We start from the raw sequence: 15,860 nt of genomic DNA on the forward strand, positions 1-15,860 counted from the left end.
AAACCAAATATTTTTCCTTGATACCATTTTAACAACAAAGTAAACTATATTGTCGCTTAAAACTTTTAAAAATCTGAAGTCTAATATCAGCTATTTGTGTTTTATATTTTGTTAACCCTCTGTCATGTATCATACATTTGATTTAATTAAACTTGGCTGCAAATGAAACTACTTTACTAAATATGGCCTGAGAAGGCTGTTAGCCCAACTTGATGATCCGGAGAACCCCTTTGGAGGGAATAATATATACACATTCCTGTTATCAAAATTGCAGAAACTGACATAGAACTATTTTGTCCGAAAAAAAAAAAAAAATCATTTTTAAAAATCTCATTTTCTAACACATTGTTTGAATTGCTTGATTTATTTTTTATCTTTTACAGTGTAAGTAATTCTTTCTATTAAATTATGAAATTTTACCTTTAATTTGATAGAAATATGGCTTATAAAGTTTTTTGTCTACAAAAATTTTATCTTTTTTTAAAATCTCATTTAATTGCACATATTGTATAAGTTACAACTTCTTATTTTTACATTTTTAAGGCATAAGTAATTTCCATCAAATCTTTCAATAAAATCAATAAAATCACATGAAGACTGCAGGAACACTGCGTGTATGATTTGTATGAAACAGTGTAATCGCGTTCTTACACCATTTCTAATTGAAAGAATCAAAGATACAAGAGTGCCTGAAGGCATTTCATGATACAAGAGTGCCTGAAGGCATTTGTGACAGTTGCTGAATTAGTCTTTAAAGAAAGTACAATGAAGGGAACATTATTCTTCCAACTCTTTTTCAATTTTCCACAATAGCCATTTGCCCCACTACAAGGGGTCAGATTTGTGATTTCCTTATCTGCAAAATTGACCATAAAATGCTGAATGAAAAACACCCCTTGGAAAATTTGAACCTTTCTCAACCTGCAAAAGTTGAAAGACGATGCTCATTTTGCTTGACAGTAATTGAAAAAGGGTTAACACACTATTAAATATATACCTTCAGAGAAAGCATGTTCCAATTTGCTTCAGCAGAGTCCACAGTAGGTGAACAAATTACATCTTCAGTTATCACTTCTAAAGATGCTTCACCACATGGTACAATCAGAGTCACACAGACAAAAGGTGGAAGACTTCTTCCTCTTACACAAGTTAAAGTTTTAAGGTAACATTTTAAGAGCTAACATCACTCAGCAATATTTTATGTAATGGATTTGAGAAAGATAGAAAACATTTTATTTGTTTTAAGATTGGAAATGAAAGATATAATATGAAGCCTGAGGGTGTGACAAGTCCCTATCAGTTGAAGACTTTATCAGTCCCTATCAGTTGAAGACCTTTCAAAAATATTTATTTGTTAAAAATCAGGAACAGCTAATCAAAGTTTTCATATTTCATATGTTTTAATTATTTGCATTTGTTAAATATAAGTGAATGTTTTTGAACTTACTTTTTAACAGCAACTTATCAATGGTATATTCTTAAATTCTTAGTTTTAGAAAATACAAATAATATTTTAAATATGTCCATTGTTCATTACAAAAATACTTCAATTTAACTCTAGGTCCTTCTTGCTCAAAAAACCTTTCTGGTAGTAAGCTAAAGTTGACAGCAGAGGATTTAGTGCAAAACAGGATTGTCTAATTCTGGCATTAAAAAACTTGCCACCACTCTGAATCAAGTTACAAAATTATCAATTGTTTAGATGGTGGTGATAGCTTATTAAAAATCAGTCAAGGCATTCAAGAGCTCAATACAAATAGTCCCATTCCATGCCCACCCAGCAAAAAGACCTTGACTTGCCAAACTGCAGCAGACAGCAGTGTGAAACGACAACTTCTTGTTGCAGTTGCTGAAGATATACTAGAAAATTATGATAATCTCAAGAAACTTTTGACCTTGATCTATCCTGAAAATGTTCCATTTGTTGTATCATGTGACTTGAAATTGGCAAACAATCTCTGTGGTGTGCAGTCACATGCAAGTAGTCACCATGCACATGATGTGATACTGACTTGCGAAATTTGGAAAATTGTGAGAATCCTCGTACACTTGGATCACTTCAAAATTGCTTTGAAGCCTTCAAAACTGCTGGAAAAGATTTGAAAAAAGCAAAAGCTTTCAAAAATGTAGTTCAAGAGCCCCTTATCTCTATGTCAAATAGTGAACTTGTGCTTAACTTGATTTCACTCATGGAATTACACCTTCTTCTAGGTGAGATAAACCTCCTCTATAAAACATTGAAAGACAGGTGGTCAAAGGCAAAAGAATGACTTACTGCACTTCACATCAAAATCCAGCCTTTTCATGAGGTCACTTTGCAGAAAATGACTGCCACAAACTACTGAAAAACATTGATATGCTTCAAAGACTTGCTGAACGGAATTGTCTATTGTCACTGAATGTCATGTGTCTATTATCAGATCAAAAGGATGATTTCAGAAATCATTTTTAGAAAAGCATTACTGTAAAAAATGCAAAATATAAGAAGCTGTCATGTTTAATAAAATGAAAATTTTAAAAAAGATTCTTTTTTCTCATACATAATAGTTTCATTTCAGTTTTTTCATTTTTGATATAGGGGTGTGTATATATCACTCGCTCCAAAGGGTTTCTCCAGAACTTCAAGTTGGGGTTATAGCCTTCTCGGGCTATATGTGTTACACGAATATACATGAACTCAGCTCAAAAACAGTGTAGGTGAGAGTGTTGAGAAATGGGACAAGCAATTTGCATATCAGCAAAAACTGCTTTTCTCCCTTCCACCTGTCTAGATATAATCGCAAACTCCTCCAAAAATTTAAACCTGATATTTTATATGGTTTTCTATAATAGCTAACTCTTACTAACCCTAGTAAGGTACATATATAGTACTGAGAGTGGGAGAGGGGTGGTGAGAAGTGAGACAGCCGAAGAGAGAAAGGGGACAGTCTGGGAAGAAGCAAAATAGTCAGAAAAAAAGGTATAGTCCAATCACAAACAAGACATTAAAATTTTTTTCACTAACCAAAGTTTTAATTATTATTTTTCTGAATCATACAATGCGAGAATTAGCGAAGCTGTTTGTTTTCAAAATTAACACGAAAAAAAATGCGTCCTTAAGTTCATTAAGTTGTCCCTGACATGCTTGGTGATGGTAAAAGTGCTCTTATCTACTTTTCAGGTACGCTATGCACATCTTCTACAAATATTACTCCTCTAGCAAAGTTATTAACATGCATTTTGCTTAGATACTCCGCCTTAAAATCCCCGTCTTCATCTTTTTCTCTCAACATAAATCTTACATAACATGCTTTTTTTACTTTTTCTGTCAAAATTAATAATCACATTTTCATTAGTGACCTCACCAAGACTAATTTTTTCACCTTCATTCCCACTTTTATCTTCGTTTTCATATAAAATGTCTCTAAAGCTGATATCACCATCGGAATCACTATCCACAAAAAGTGGTCTTTTTACTTTGAAACTTTTTAATGTTTTGTAGCCATCTTTGAGTTTTTTTTTTTTGAGATGTGGATTTTTTTTTCAAGTAAGAAGGACCTACAGCGAGTTCACAACATTTTTCAAAGTTAAACCGGCTTTTAAATTTACCATGAAACACTACGTCAGTTTTAAAGAAATAAATTTTTATCTTCAGCAAATTATAAAAAGCAACGAAACACTTTCTAAGGGGAAGAAAATCTTTTTTATATACTTTTGAAAAAGTCTAGACCTATATTAAAGTTTAAAAAATAGAGAAAGATTAACGGATAGATAGGGAAGTAAATAAATTGCTAGAAACTAATAATGTTAGATAGCTTAAGTACTTTTAGTCAAACATAACAACAGAAATGATGGTGAGATATGAACACCTGCGGTGAGAACCTTAAGAAACATCAGCAAGTGTTGTGAAACACTGGTCGTATTCAAGAAGTAGAACTTGTAGAAAATGAAAATGATTGTAACATTCTTATAAACTTCAAACTGTAAAAAGACTTTATGTACAATTCACTGGCATGCATAGAATGTTCCTTAAAGAACGTTGACTATCAAGACAATTTGACGTTTCATGAGGATGCTGTTCATTTAAATGTAACGAATGCCCATTTAAAAGTATTCAAAGCAAAAAATAAAAAAATTGACACAAATATAAGATGTTTCGACTTTTAGAGGAATAGGAAAGAGGACACGAAAGTATTAAAGTATTTTCAAGGATAACGTCTTGAATCGGTGATAGGGCATTGGAACTGTTACAACAATGGCACATGCTGCTTAAAAGGTTAACTACCCATCAGTAGAGTAAACAATGACAAAAATTAATCATCATGTTGAATATTCACCTTTAAATGATGACGTAACAGATGTCAGTGGTGATAAATTTGAGCTAATTAAGAGACAGTTTTGAAGGTGTTGAGTTTAAAATCAAATTAATGATATTAATTTCAATGACGGCTTTTGAAAGTAACGAGCACCGTCATCAGTTCTTTTTGAATAATGCGTTTACATGCGTATACAATGTGTATAGGTGGCGTAAGTATAAAAAGCTTAAAAGCTTTACACAAGATGTTCTAAACTAAAAGTAATACTAATTTGAAAAGATTCATATATGACATTATAAAACCAATTCTTGTAGATTTATCATAAAACGAACTTTTAAACAAATGTATGCATAGTGCACTACACAAATATTTGTTTAAACTCAAAATGAAACTCTCAACAATATGATTTGGCTCAAATGCCCTAAAAGCATTTTTGTATAACGACCAATACTTGAAAACTAGGAGATTTTTCTATTTTCGTTGAAATAGATACTCATTAATTTGATTTTAAAAGCCAATAAATCAACTAAATTTTTTATTTGAAAATCCATATTTAAGGTTACACAGAATAAAGTCAGTAAAAGAAAAAAAAAAAAAAAAAAAAAGAAAGCGATTATCTATAAATTATTACTTTATATATAAGCAAAATAATATACATATTAATATCTTCACTTCTTGACAGGAGCAGGTCTACTTTCAATCGAGTATTTTCCTCTTTGTAGATGCCCCACATATATCTTTAAACGTGTTCCTTCTGTTAGTTTCTTTATCCAGATCTGGAACATAACATTTTAAATCAATCTCATAATTTATTCAAGTTTTTTTTATTTATTTGAGATTTTTGTAAAGTTCGAGATATGACATAAGTTAAGATATAAGATAAGGTATAAGATAAGATACGATACATACCTTGTTAAAAAAAATAATTCAAACACAACTATCTAAAACCCAGACCAGTTAGATTGTAGAGTGTTTAATTTAAATAATAGAACCAAAAAAAAAAAAAAAAGACAATAGAAAATAGAAGGGATAAGGATTTTGTACCCACTGAAGTTGTAAAAATGAGTACTATATAAAAATAATTCCAGTAAAAATTTACTTAACATAAAAGGTCCAAAAGGTTTACCTCTATTTAAGTTGTCAAGATATGCGCCATAATAAATGTATCAGTACCAATATCTACGAGTCTCAAATGAAATAATTAGTTAAATACTTCACTAGGTTTTGCTGAAGTCTGTTGCTAAAAGCCAGTACAAGAAGGTAAGTTTCACATTAGTGCTTATATTATCTAAAAATAACTTTGTGTATTCTATTCAGATCTTTTCCAAGTTCTATTGTCAAAGCTTTAACAGTTCATAGTTGGACAGTTCACACTGCAATGACAGTTCATACTTTCACACATTAAAGAGAAAGAAAGCAGTGAAAAAACTTCATCCAGAGACTCAGTTACAAAACTAGGTCCTCTTAGTGTTCTATTGCCACCAAATTTGTGTAAATAATTTTCAAGACCAAGTTTCTTTAAAATGCAATAGTGCTTTTAATTTCCTTTTTCTGATATGTTGATAATCCTGAAGTTTTCTTTAAAAAAATTTTCAAACACACAGCAACCCTCAACAGGCTTTGGAGAGATGGAGGAAGCATTTAAATGTGTTACAATAAAGCTTCTTATGTTATTTCCATCTCACAATCAACTTAATGCTGTAATTATTTTGAACTTAACTTTTTCTTTGTAACCAAATTATAAACAATTTTATAATTAAATTCATGAATTTAAAAATTATTAAATTTTTTAACCATGACTTTTCTTGAAGTTTCAAAAAAGAAAGAAATATTTAATACAGTGACTGTGTTAAAAACTTAAAACTGAAATTAAGAATGTAAACAGCAGTAATTATGCAAACAATAAACATGACCAATAAACAATTATAAGAAAAAATTTTTAGCTCATCTGGTGACTCATTAATAGCTTTTCTAAATATCTCTCTATCATGGTATGTTTTGATGTTAATTTTTGCAGAATAGAAATGTTAGACAATTGATAATCATTTCTTATACATTTTGGAAAAGACCTTATAATCTACGAACAACAGAATTAAATTCAAAATCAACAGAATTCAGTTGATCAACCATATTTTTGATTTTCATAACACTAAAACTTTCAAAAATAACTTGCTTCTTTAAGGCCAGCCAAATTTTATTTTAATACCTTACAGACTCAAGAAAATTGACTACTTATTCCACAATTATTTTTGCATAATTTTTTTTTGGATAAACAAGCAACTAGCATAAAGATCCACCATAAAAAGAAATGTTCATGTTTTAAGTAATAAACATTCAAAAAAATTGCAACTGATTGCAAAAAATGCAACTATTACAGAAACGAAGATAATTTGTTAATCAAATGAGAACTGCACTAAAATACATGCTTCTTTGGTTGACCAGAAAAAGGATTTTTTAGATTGGAGACATTCTTTTGTTTCACTAATATAACACTAACCTTAACTAATTTTCTGCCAACTTTGTTTAACAACTTTGTACAACATCAGCTCAGGGAATTTTTTAAAAAACATTTTAAGCTCACCAAACAGAGCATTTCATGCACTTGCACTCATTCAAACAGTGCTTCTTGTTCTTGCACTCATTCAAACAGTGCTTCTTGTTCTTTCACTCATTCAAACAGTGCTTCTTGGTTTTACAAGAGCGGTTGGAACAAAGCTATGTTTAACAAATTCAAAAAGTAGAAGGTGGAAAAGCTGACCTTTCTTTATCACGAACTTTTACTGTTTTAAAATTACAAGCCTAATATTATGAACATACTCCAGTTGTTAGTTCAAATTGCACAAGGTATATGGCTGGTTTTTAGATAGTTGTATTGAAACAATAACAAGAATTAACAGTAAAGCCACCATCAGGCTCAGTGTGAAAATTATCAAACAACAAAAAAAAAGCTTATATTGAAAATTGTTTTAAAATAAACAAGACAAAAATTTACCTCTCTGTTTGCGGTTATAGAATGAATTTGGGCACTAAAAAAAGAAAAATTTCTCTTATATCTTTTATATTTCAGCTTGTTTTACAAAAAACAAGAGAACTTTATAACTTTATTTCAAATAGAATCATACTTAAATCTCTCGCCATCTCGGCTGTTTAAATAAATAAAATCTCCACTTTCATACCTAAAATTAATTTAAAATAAAAGGAAACACAGTAAGTTAAAATTGAAAGCTGAGATAATTTTTTTGCCAATAATATTCAAAAAGTACTAAAATCAACTCACCATTCTTTGTTATAATACAACATATCATCTTTGATTTTTGCGTCTGCACCATCAGGAAATTGCGTAGGGTCACATTTTTCTGCAACTAGTGTGTATATACATAAATACATGCATACATACATACATATATACATACATACATTCATACATACATATTTGTAAAAGCCCTTATATATAAATCTGTATGTATGTATGTATGTATGTATGTATGTATGTATGTATGTATGTATGTATGTATGTATGTATGTATGTATGTATGTATGTATGTATGTATGTATGTATGTATGTATGTAAGTATGATAAATACTGAAAATCAACAAATAACCATAACATTTTATTACTTTGTTCAATGTCTACAAATGCCTTATATGAATCAAAACTGTTATTATAATAACTTTATAGCCATTTAAAGCAACATCAGAGATACACTAAGTTCAGCTATGTAATGGACTGCCTTTATATGGATTTATTTTTGTGGACTTTGTATTTGCTCCATGTTTCCTCATTTTTTATCCAAACTACTGAGTAAAATCCAATAATTTTAAAAATTAAAATTTTTTTTTTTGAAACAAAAAGAATATTAAATCACAAAAAGTATTTTGTAAATTAAAATATTCAAGTTGTTTGTCTTACAGTTAAATTTGTGTCTGCAATTACTCATTTCAATTATTTTTAGAAGTATCTTATGCCTTGACCATTTTATGCTAGGTTTCAAATGAGATCACCTTGTGAAAAAAGCAAACGCAAAAAAACAAACACAAAAAAACGCTAAAAAAGCAAACAAAAAAAAGTTTTTTTTTTGCTTTTTTTTTTTTCAGTAAAAACCCTTGGTAAGAAAAAGTTAGATGCTGAAAGGTTGTCAACAATGTAGTTTAGCAAATATTGACCCTAATTCAGGATTTCCTTGCAGAGAAACAGGAATAATTCTTAGTTAGCAAGTTCTTAATGAAATACCAACATGACTTCCTAATATCCTATTATATTCACTCTTGCTGCAATTAGCAATGTTGAGATATTGTGCTTCAAGATATACATACAACATATATCTTAAGGCACAAAATATATATACAATATATCTTGAATTAATTTTTAAAAGTGCTATAGACTGACCTGGCTTTACTGTGTCACTAACAACTGGAGGGTCACACTTGAAGTTTTTATTAATTTTTTTTAAGTCAGCATATATTTGTTCTTCATCAAGAAGAAAACATAATTGAGCTGAAACAACTTTCCTTTTCTTCTCAGCAGCAGGAGGAGGATCATTAGGACGCCGACGAAGTTTCCTAGTAACAACAGGTTTTACTTCCATAGGAAGAATAGATCCTACGTTATTGATAAGATCAATAGTTGACTTTTCAGACTCAATTAGCTTCTTTTTTTCTCGCAATTCATTTATTAGGAGTTCTTTTAGCTCACTTTTTTTCTTCTAAATTTAAAAGAAATACAAGAATTTAAACTTTTGTCATCTTAGTAAAATTGGCTACCTTAAAATAAAAACTTAAACTGGTATAAGAACCCATAACAACAAATAGACCTAATAACCTCAAAATCCTGCTTTGTCTGGCGTTTCTCACGCTCATATTCCTTTAGCAATTCTTTTTCCTAGATCATATTTAATGGAAAATATCATATTGCTGATTTTAAATAACAATCAATTTAGAATAAGATCTCAAGCCTGGGAGAAAGTAAAAATATTGGAAAGTTGCATCAAAAGAATTTTTTTTACCTCATAAGCTTTGAAAACATCTAAAAGTACATGAAAATGTGTATATTTACTTATATTTGTTATGATGTGTGTGTGTATATATATACCTATATATATGCATCATAACAAATATAAGTAAATAGACTAAGCAATAAAAAAAAAAAGGTGAAGTAAATAGAAAAATAACAAAAATAGTTTAAAATATTTTCAAATTAAAGGTATAAAAAATTACAAGCTACTTGAATCCAATCTTCTTTCTGTTTTTTCAACTCTTCTAATTTTTCAAGATAATCAGGAAGAGTTCCTAAAAAATCAATTTTCATTGTGAAAAATGAGATATCATTTTTTACATGAATATGTTATTTTTATGTGTTAACCTAATATTGTTATGAAAATTACTTTTAACTACACTAAAGTTAATTTTAAAATTCTAGAAAACAAAATATTTAATTAATTATTTGCATCAAAAACAAGAAATAAGGAAAACTTTATTCAAATAATTTATTTTAAACATGCAAACAACTCAACAAACAACATTCTGAACCATGAAAATGAAACATAACTGCTCTACACCAAATAATGGTTGGTAAAACATTTTTAACTCAGATTCAACAAAATTAGTTGCATTCAAAAAACAATGTTTTCTGGATTGAACTCATTGTCGAACTTCTCCCCACTTCTAATTTTTCTTGATAAAATTATTTATCCACATTTTTGTAGATATATTTTCTACTGTTAGACAAATCTGAGTGCTAAATATTTTCAAAACTAAATTATTTGTTTTTTTTATGCTTCAAACATTTCAATAAAGTAAACCATTATGGCAGTCAGAGGACAAATTATCTACTTGTGCAGCTTGCCTGAAAAAGAAAAGGTATTAGATCAAAATCTTTGACAGCCATAACAAACTTAGCATTTGAAAAAATTCAAGAATATATTTGGCTGAACTTTAATTTTAATCTTGATTTCAATGGCAGTTGGCCCCTGGTAGTATATTACAACAGAAAGAGAAACTAATTTTGTTTAAATAAAGGAAAAACTGCATATCTTTTCAGCTGATTGAAGAGATACTTTAACAACCACTACATTTTAATTATTTTACTTTTGATTTTTACACTAATTTACAACCCTTTTATTAAAAACTTAAAAACTTTTATATATTACTTTTAAAAAGTATTTTTCTCTTAATTCTATAGTAAATAAAATAACTAAATAAACTTTTGAAGTGGTTTTAAATTTTCATGATTCATATGATTTAAAAATGCTACTTCCTTGATCATGAGTTTGTATTTGATAGTAAATAATATACTTTAGGTAGAGAAAAATACTACTAGCTAACCTTTCCACTGATAAATTTTATCCAGACATTTGTTGAGCCACAATCAAATATTTCAAATGTGGCTGAGAAAACCTGTGTTCTCTGCTATTTAAATCTTGATATGCATAGTTAATAATGTAATTTTTAAATATTAGGAATTTTTTGTAAAACTTATTCAGATATGTTTTTCTCCTGTTGTTTCACTATTTGATTGCTATTTAGGTGAAAAAATGATTTTTCTCAGAAAAACTACACATTATCAAAGATATCAGTGAAACAGTTGTAGATGAAAATGCAAAAAAGTGGCATCTGAATTACTTAATGCAAAATGGAACAAGAAAACATTGTAAAAGAGGAAAAGTTAAAATCTTCAATGGCCAGAAACCTCTCTCGCAGACCTCTGTCGTACTTAGGATAAATGAAACCAAGTCAAAATGAAAGAAAACTAATCAAATCTTTTTCCAAACTATTATAAATCCATTCAATGTATTAGAACTGTCTAAAGACAAAACCAAAAAGTTATATTACACTTTATGCAGAAACCTTACTGGTGTTGTAGAGTCAAGCATTAATAGTAAAATTATAGAATTGCAGGAAATTTTAGATGCTTTTTAATATAAAACAGAGAAACTATTTAATTGCAATCAGATAGTCATCAAAGATATAGTTAATGTCAAGGATACCACTGAATTTATCAAACTTGTAATTGAAGAAAGAAGTATTGATAATCTTAATGCAATCGTAAGAATACTTTTTAGGTCAAAACCTCTTGAAAGTTATTGTTAACATTTCAATCTAAATAACCAGTATTCTTTTTCTGCAATAAATGAAGATTCTGGTGTGAAACAAAATCATAATCTTGCAACTGTAGAAATAATCTCTTAAACTTGAAGAAATGAATGTTAGTCTGGCATTTGATGTAAAGTGTTTTTGGACTTTTGAATCACTAGGAAATATGCATGTATTGAGAAAGGGAGTGTTCCCTTAAAGCAGGGCTTTATAGACTTATGTTGTATCAATATGATGCAATTAAAAAAAGAATTCATTTTGTTCAGATTTTTTTAACAGCATAATTTGTGTTTACTAATAATTATAATTAATTATATGTAAAAAAAACTAGAAGTGGGGAGTTTTAACCTGGCAGTCATCTGGAGAACAGTGGAAAGTGTGGCAAACTGTGGTAGCTAAATTATAGGAGTGATAGAGCTTAAAAAGAAATAATAACAAAGCAGAAAAAGTGAGAAAAAGATTGCTCTACTGTCCAAAACAGTTTTGCAGGAGAAGTTACAAGAAATTAAGATAACATGGCAAACAATTCTTTATCATCTAATTTTCAAGTATGTCAACATTTAAAGTTGAATATAAAACTTTCTTAAAAAGAATAAAAATCTTTTGGCTGTCTCTTATTTTCTTTTATTTCTCTCAAACTCACACAAAAGTTTATAATTGAAAAATGCACAATTATTACAAAAAACAGCCAGACTATTAAACACTTTTTTTTATAGTAAAATATAAACTGTGTTTGTAAATGCAGGATAGAACATGTTATTATGTTGCATGAAAAAGATATTTGAAATCCCATAACCTAAAAACTTCATAATCTAATTTTGTATTTTATAACTTAAGTTCAGAAGTGAAAAAAATAAATGAGAAACAAAAAAATTTATTGTAAATGAAATTGCAAAAGTATAACCTTACGTTTTTCTAACTGCTGCAATTTTTCCTTCAGCTCTTTAATTTTTTCTTGATACATCCTAAAACAAGAAAACCAAATAAACAATTATCAGAAGTTTAAAATGTTATCTGAACGTTACCATAGATATTTTAACAATGTTACTTTCTAAAGTGAACGATATAACAGGATTTCTCATCTAATAATAAATACTTAGAAATAAAAGTGAAAAAAACCCTTCAAACTTACTGCTCTTTTACTTCGCACATTTCTTCTTCCAGTGTAGCCATATCTGTTTCACTGGCATCTTCAGTGTCTTATATTAAAAGCAAAACAAAGGGAAAAAGGTTGGTAAAAGAGAGATTTGATAAAATATAAACAATCAATTTAGAGGAATGTTTAAAAACAAGATATATATGACCTTTTTAACACAAAAAAAAAAAACAAAAAAACATTCTAAATACTTTTACTATACCCTTCAAACTACACAAACCTTCATCAGAGTTTTGTAAGAAATCATTATCTAAATTTTCATCTGTATCTCCAAACATAGTATCCCAAGGATCATCAGATTGATCTTTTTTAGAATCTTCCCACCATAGTTCATCTTCAGTGGTGTCTTCATCTTCATCATCACTTGTTATCTTTGATCGCCTAGACTTTAATCGAACCTGCTCCTTTTCATCAATCTAATATAAAATTAAAAAAACTTCATTATGAAAAATTATTCCATTAATTTGTAAATTTCTAAGTTTAACTAATGAATCAATTAATACTGTATAAATAATTCTGATATAGCAAGACTGATAGCATAATTATAATAAACTCTAACAAGGAGAACTTTTTTTCGAGAAGAAATTGTTTATTAAACCATATTAACTCAATAATAAAAAGCATACTTAAAAGAATTTAACAAAAAATATCTACCAACTGAGAAAGATCCTTGCCTGGTTCTTTAAAGGCCTTTAAAAAAATAAAGTAACATATACAATCAACATCTGAAAAAGAATGGACTTATTTACAGCTTAATCTTTTAAAATTTAAATATATCACAACTAATAACTCATTATCTGTAGGTGAAGCCTACATGGTTTAATTATTAACAAACTTTTAATTCTATATACTAACCTAACTAGTCAAAGCAAAAAACATAATAAACTAGTAAAAAGTGCGTTGCTTAAAAAAAAGTAAAGGACTAACTTCTTCTTCTTCTTCCAACTTGATTTTACTCCCACGCTTTGTTTTATAAAGCTTGGAGTCAGTCTTTTCTTCCTCAGACAACTTCTAACAAAAGTAAACTGTAAGTGATATATATACAAAGTATTAGTAAAAACAAGAAAAGAGTAGGTAAATTAGCTAATTGAGAATAAAGAATGATAAAAAGTATAAGCTAACTTTTTATCAAAGTAGTTTCACTAATATTTCAAATAATACAATATTTTATATAAACAATAAAGAAGTACTTACTTTAACAATTTTTTTTTTCCTATTTTTTTGATTACTTATTATGTCAGTCTTTTTGGTTTGTCTTTGATCATCACTAAAGCTTTTTTTTTTTTTAATGGTTCTTTTGCCATCACCATCTGCATCAAAAAACCTTCTTTTATCTGCTAACAATTTCTTCGATTCCAGCATTGCCAGCTTGGCCTGTGATGGCTTTCGTCCTCTTTTTGATTTTGATTGGTCATCTATAGGACAGTAAGTTGCAGGTGAATTTGATTCAGAGAACTTGCTTTGCATTTTCTTACTGCCTTCTTCGTTTTTTCTTCTTGCTTTTAACAGTTCATCATCCACCATCTCTTTAGTCATTTTTTTAAAACATTTAATAGATTCTTAATACTTATATATTTTTCTTGGCATCATTTCTAAGAGTCTTTGAATATTTTTCTTGGTAATTGAACCAGCTTATTTATGTTTAACAAAATTTTATAGCTAAAGATCTAAAAAATACTATCGAAAATAGCGCTCTGTATAATGCCCACTGCATATACTGTGAGCAACTGCTCTCAAAGGGTTTAGAAGAGCAGTGTAGTTTGGCAGTGTAGTGAAAGCAGTTTTCTCACGAAGAAAACTGTCCGTGAAGTAAGTGTTCCGGTAGGACATTTTACTCGGGCGGAAGCTGTCCTAAGTTGTCCTTTACGTCTGTCTATGAAAATTTGCTCCTGAGCAAATAATCCAAACTGTCCAACTATTTTGCGGATAATTCATTTCGGAGTACTCAAGTGGTATCGTTTAGTTATTTTTAAAAAAAATCGTTTAAAAACGCTTGTACAATTGGGAGAAAGCAAACTTTTACACCATTTATATACGCATATCACAGTTTAAATACCAATAGTTTGATACATAGATTCTAATAAATATTGTAATTATACCTTGGTATACTTTAAACAAGTATCATATATTGTATATGTAATAATATATAAAAAATGTTGTGTTGAATGTATTTACATATGCCTACTTATCAATACTGTAAAGCTTTGTTTTGATAAACAAAAATACAGTATTGGCCATTAATAACAATCCATCATGTTATTGTAGTAAGAATAAAAGCTTGAAATAAAATATTTAAACAATTAAAAGAGATTTTTTCTTCAATTTTTTTTTTTATTGAAAAAAATCAAATGATCATAATATTAATTTGTTATAAAATAGTGAATCTAAAACATAAATAAAAATAAATTAAAAAATAAAAACTAAAATGCCCAGCAAGCACACAACGTTAAAACAACGTTGAAATAACGTTGATCAACGTTGATCAACGTTATTTCAACGTTGATTCAACGTTGTGTGCTTGCTGGGTGTTGAAATAAAGCAAGTGTTCCTATGAGTAAAAAAAAAAAAAAATGTGGCCAAAATAAACAAACCACATCAACAAAATTAACAAACCATACTAATAAAAAAAAAAAAATTAAAAAACACAAAAAAAAAAACAAAAAACGAAATTAATGTTTTGTTGACAATCCTTTAGCTTTTAAGCATTCATAGATCCGTTTTAGCATGGAATTCACTAAATTCTGAGTAATAACTTTTGGAACATTATTGAGTAATCTTGTTACTTCTTCTTTCAGCTGGTCCAGATCTTTTGTTTCAATTTTACCAAGATTGTGGTCTGACCAAGACCAAAAATTCTCTAAGTAATTGAGATCTAGACTATTGACAGGCCAAGACATGACTTTAATGTTGTTTTCTTCAAACTATTGCATGCAAACTTTAGCAATATGACATGAAACATTATATTGTTGGAAGATAATTCCCATGTCTTTTTGGAAAATATTAATAAAAAGCATCAAATAATTACCCTATATATCTAAATATCTTTGAGAATCAAGCTTTCCATTAAATAGTTTGAAGCAACCGACACCTTCATTGTTCATGCAGGCCCAGATGCCTATGGTGCCGCTATCTTGTTTTTCTGTACATAGAACAATCTGGGTGCATTTTTTCATGTGGCGCTCTTCTCAGCAGTACTCGTTTTTTTCTTGAATCAACCTCAACATTCATTTTATCGCTGAAAAGAACATTGTGCCACATGCTCTTAGACCAAATTTTATGATCTAAACACCAGTTTTTTCTTTCTTTCTGATGTTTTTTCG

General features: G+C 28.9%; 1 protein-coding gene across 1 annotated transcript; it reads right to left on the reverse strand.

Annotated features, from left to right (window-relative positions):
* Positions 1 to 4,908: 4,908 nt before the first annotated feature.
* Positions 4,909 to 14,784, reverse strand: LOC145184335 (sin3 histone deacetylase corepressor complex component SDS3-like). The gene is made up of 14 exons (XM_090093376.1): positions 13,735 to 14,784; positions 13,468 to 13,551; positions 13,195 to 13,230; positions 12,761 to 12,956; positions 12,517 to 12,583; positions 12,294 to 12,349; positions 9,510 to 9,581; positions 9,299 to 9,318; positions 9,115 to 9,174; positions 8,683 to 8,998; positions 7,573 to 7,657; positions 7,418 to 7,471; positions 7,288 to 7,321; positions 4,909 to 5,071 (listed from the first exon to the last, which is right to left on the reverse strand). The coding sequence occupies exons 1-14, from the start codon at positions 14,074 to 14,076 to the stop codon at positions 4,964 to 4,966; spliced, it is 1,530 nt and encodes a 509-aa protein (XP_089949502.1). The 5' UTR covers positions 14,077 to 14,784; the 3' UTR covers positions 4,909 to 4,963.
* Between the last annotated feature and the right edge of the window lie 1,076 nt (positions 14,785 to 15,860).

The sequence above is a fragment of the Hydra viridissima genome, unplaced genomic scaffold (genome assembly GCF_058129835.1).
Source record: "Hydra viridissima isolate aposymbiotic clone 2 unplaced genomic scaffold, HvirCarnegie_v1 scaffold_7, whole genome shotgun sequence".
NCBI classification, from domain to species: domain Eukaryota; kingdom Metazoa; phylum Cnidaria; class Hydrozoa; order Anthoathecata; family Hydridae; genus Hydra; species Hydra viridissima.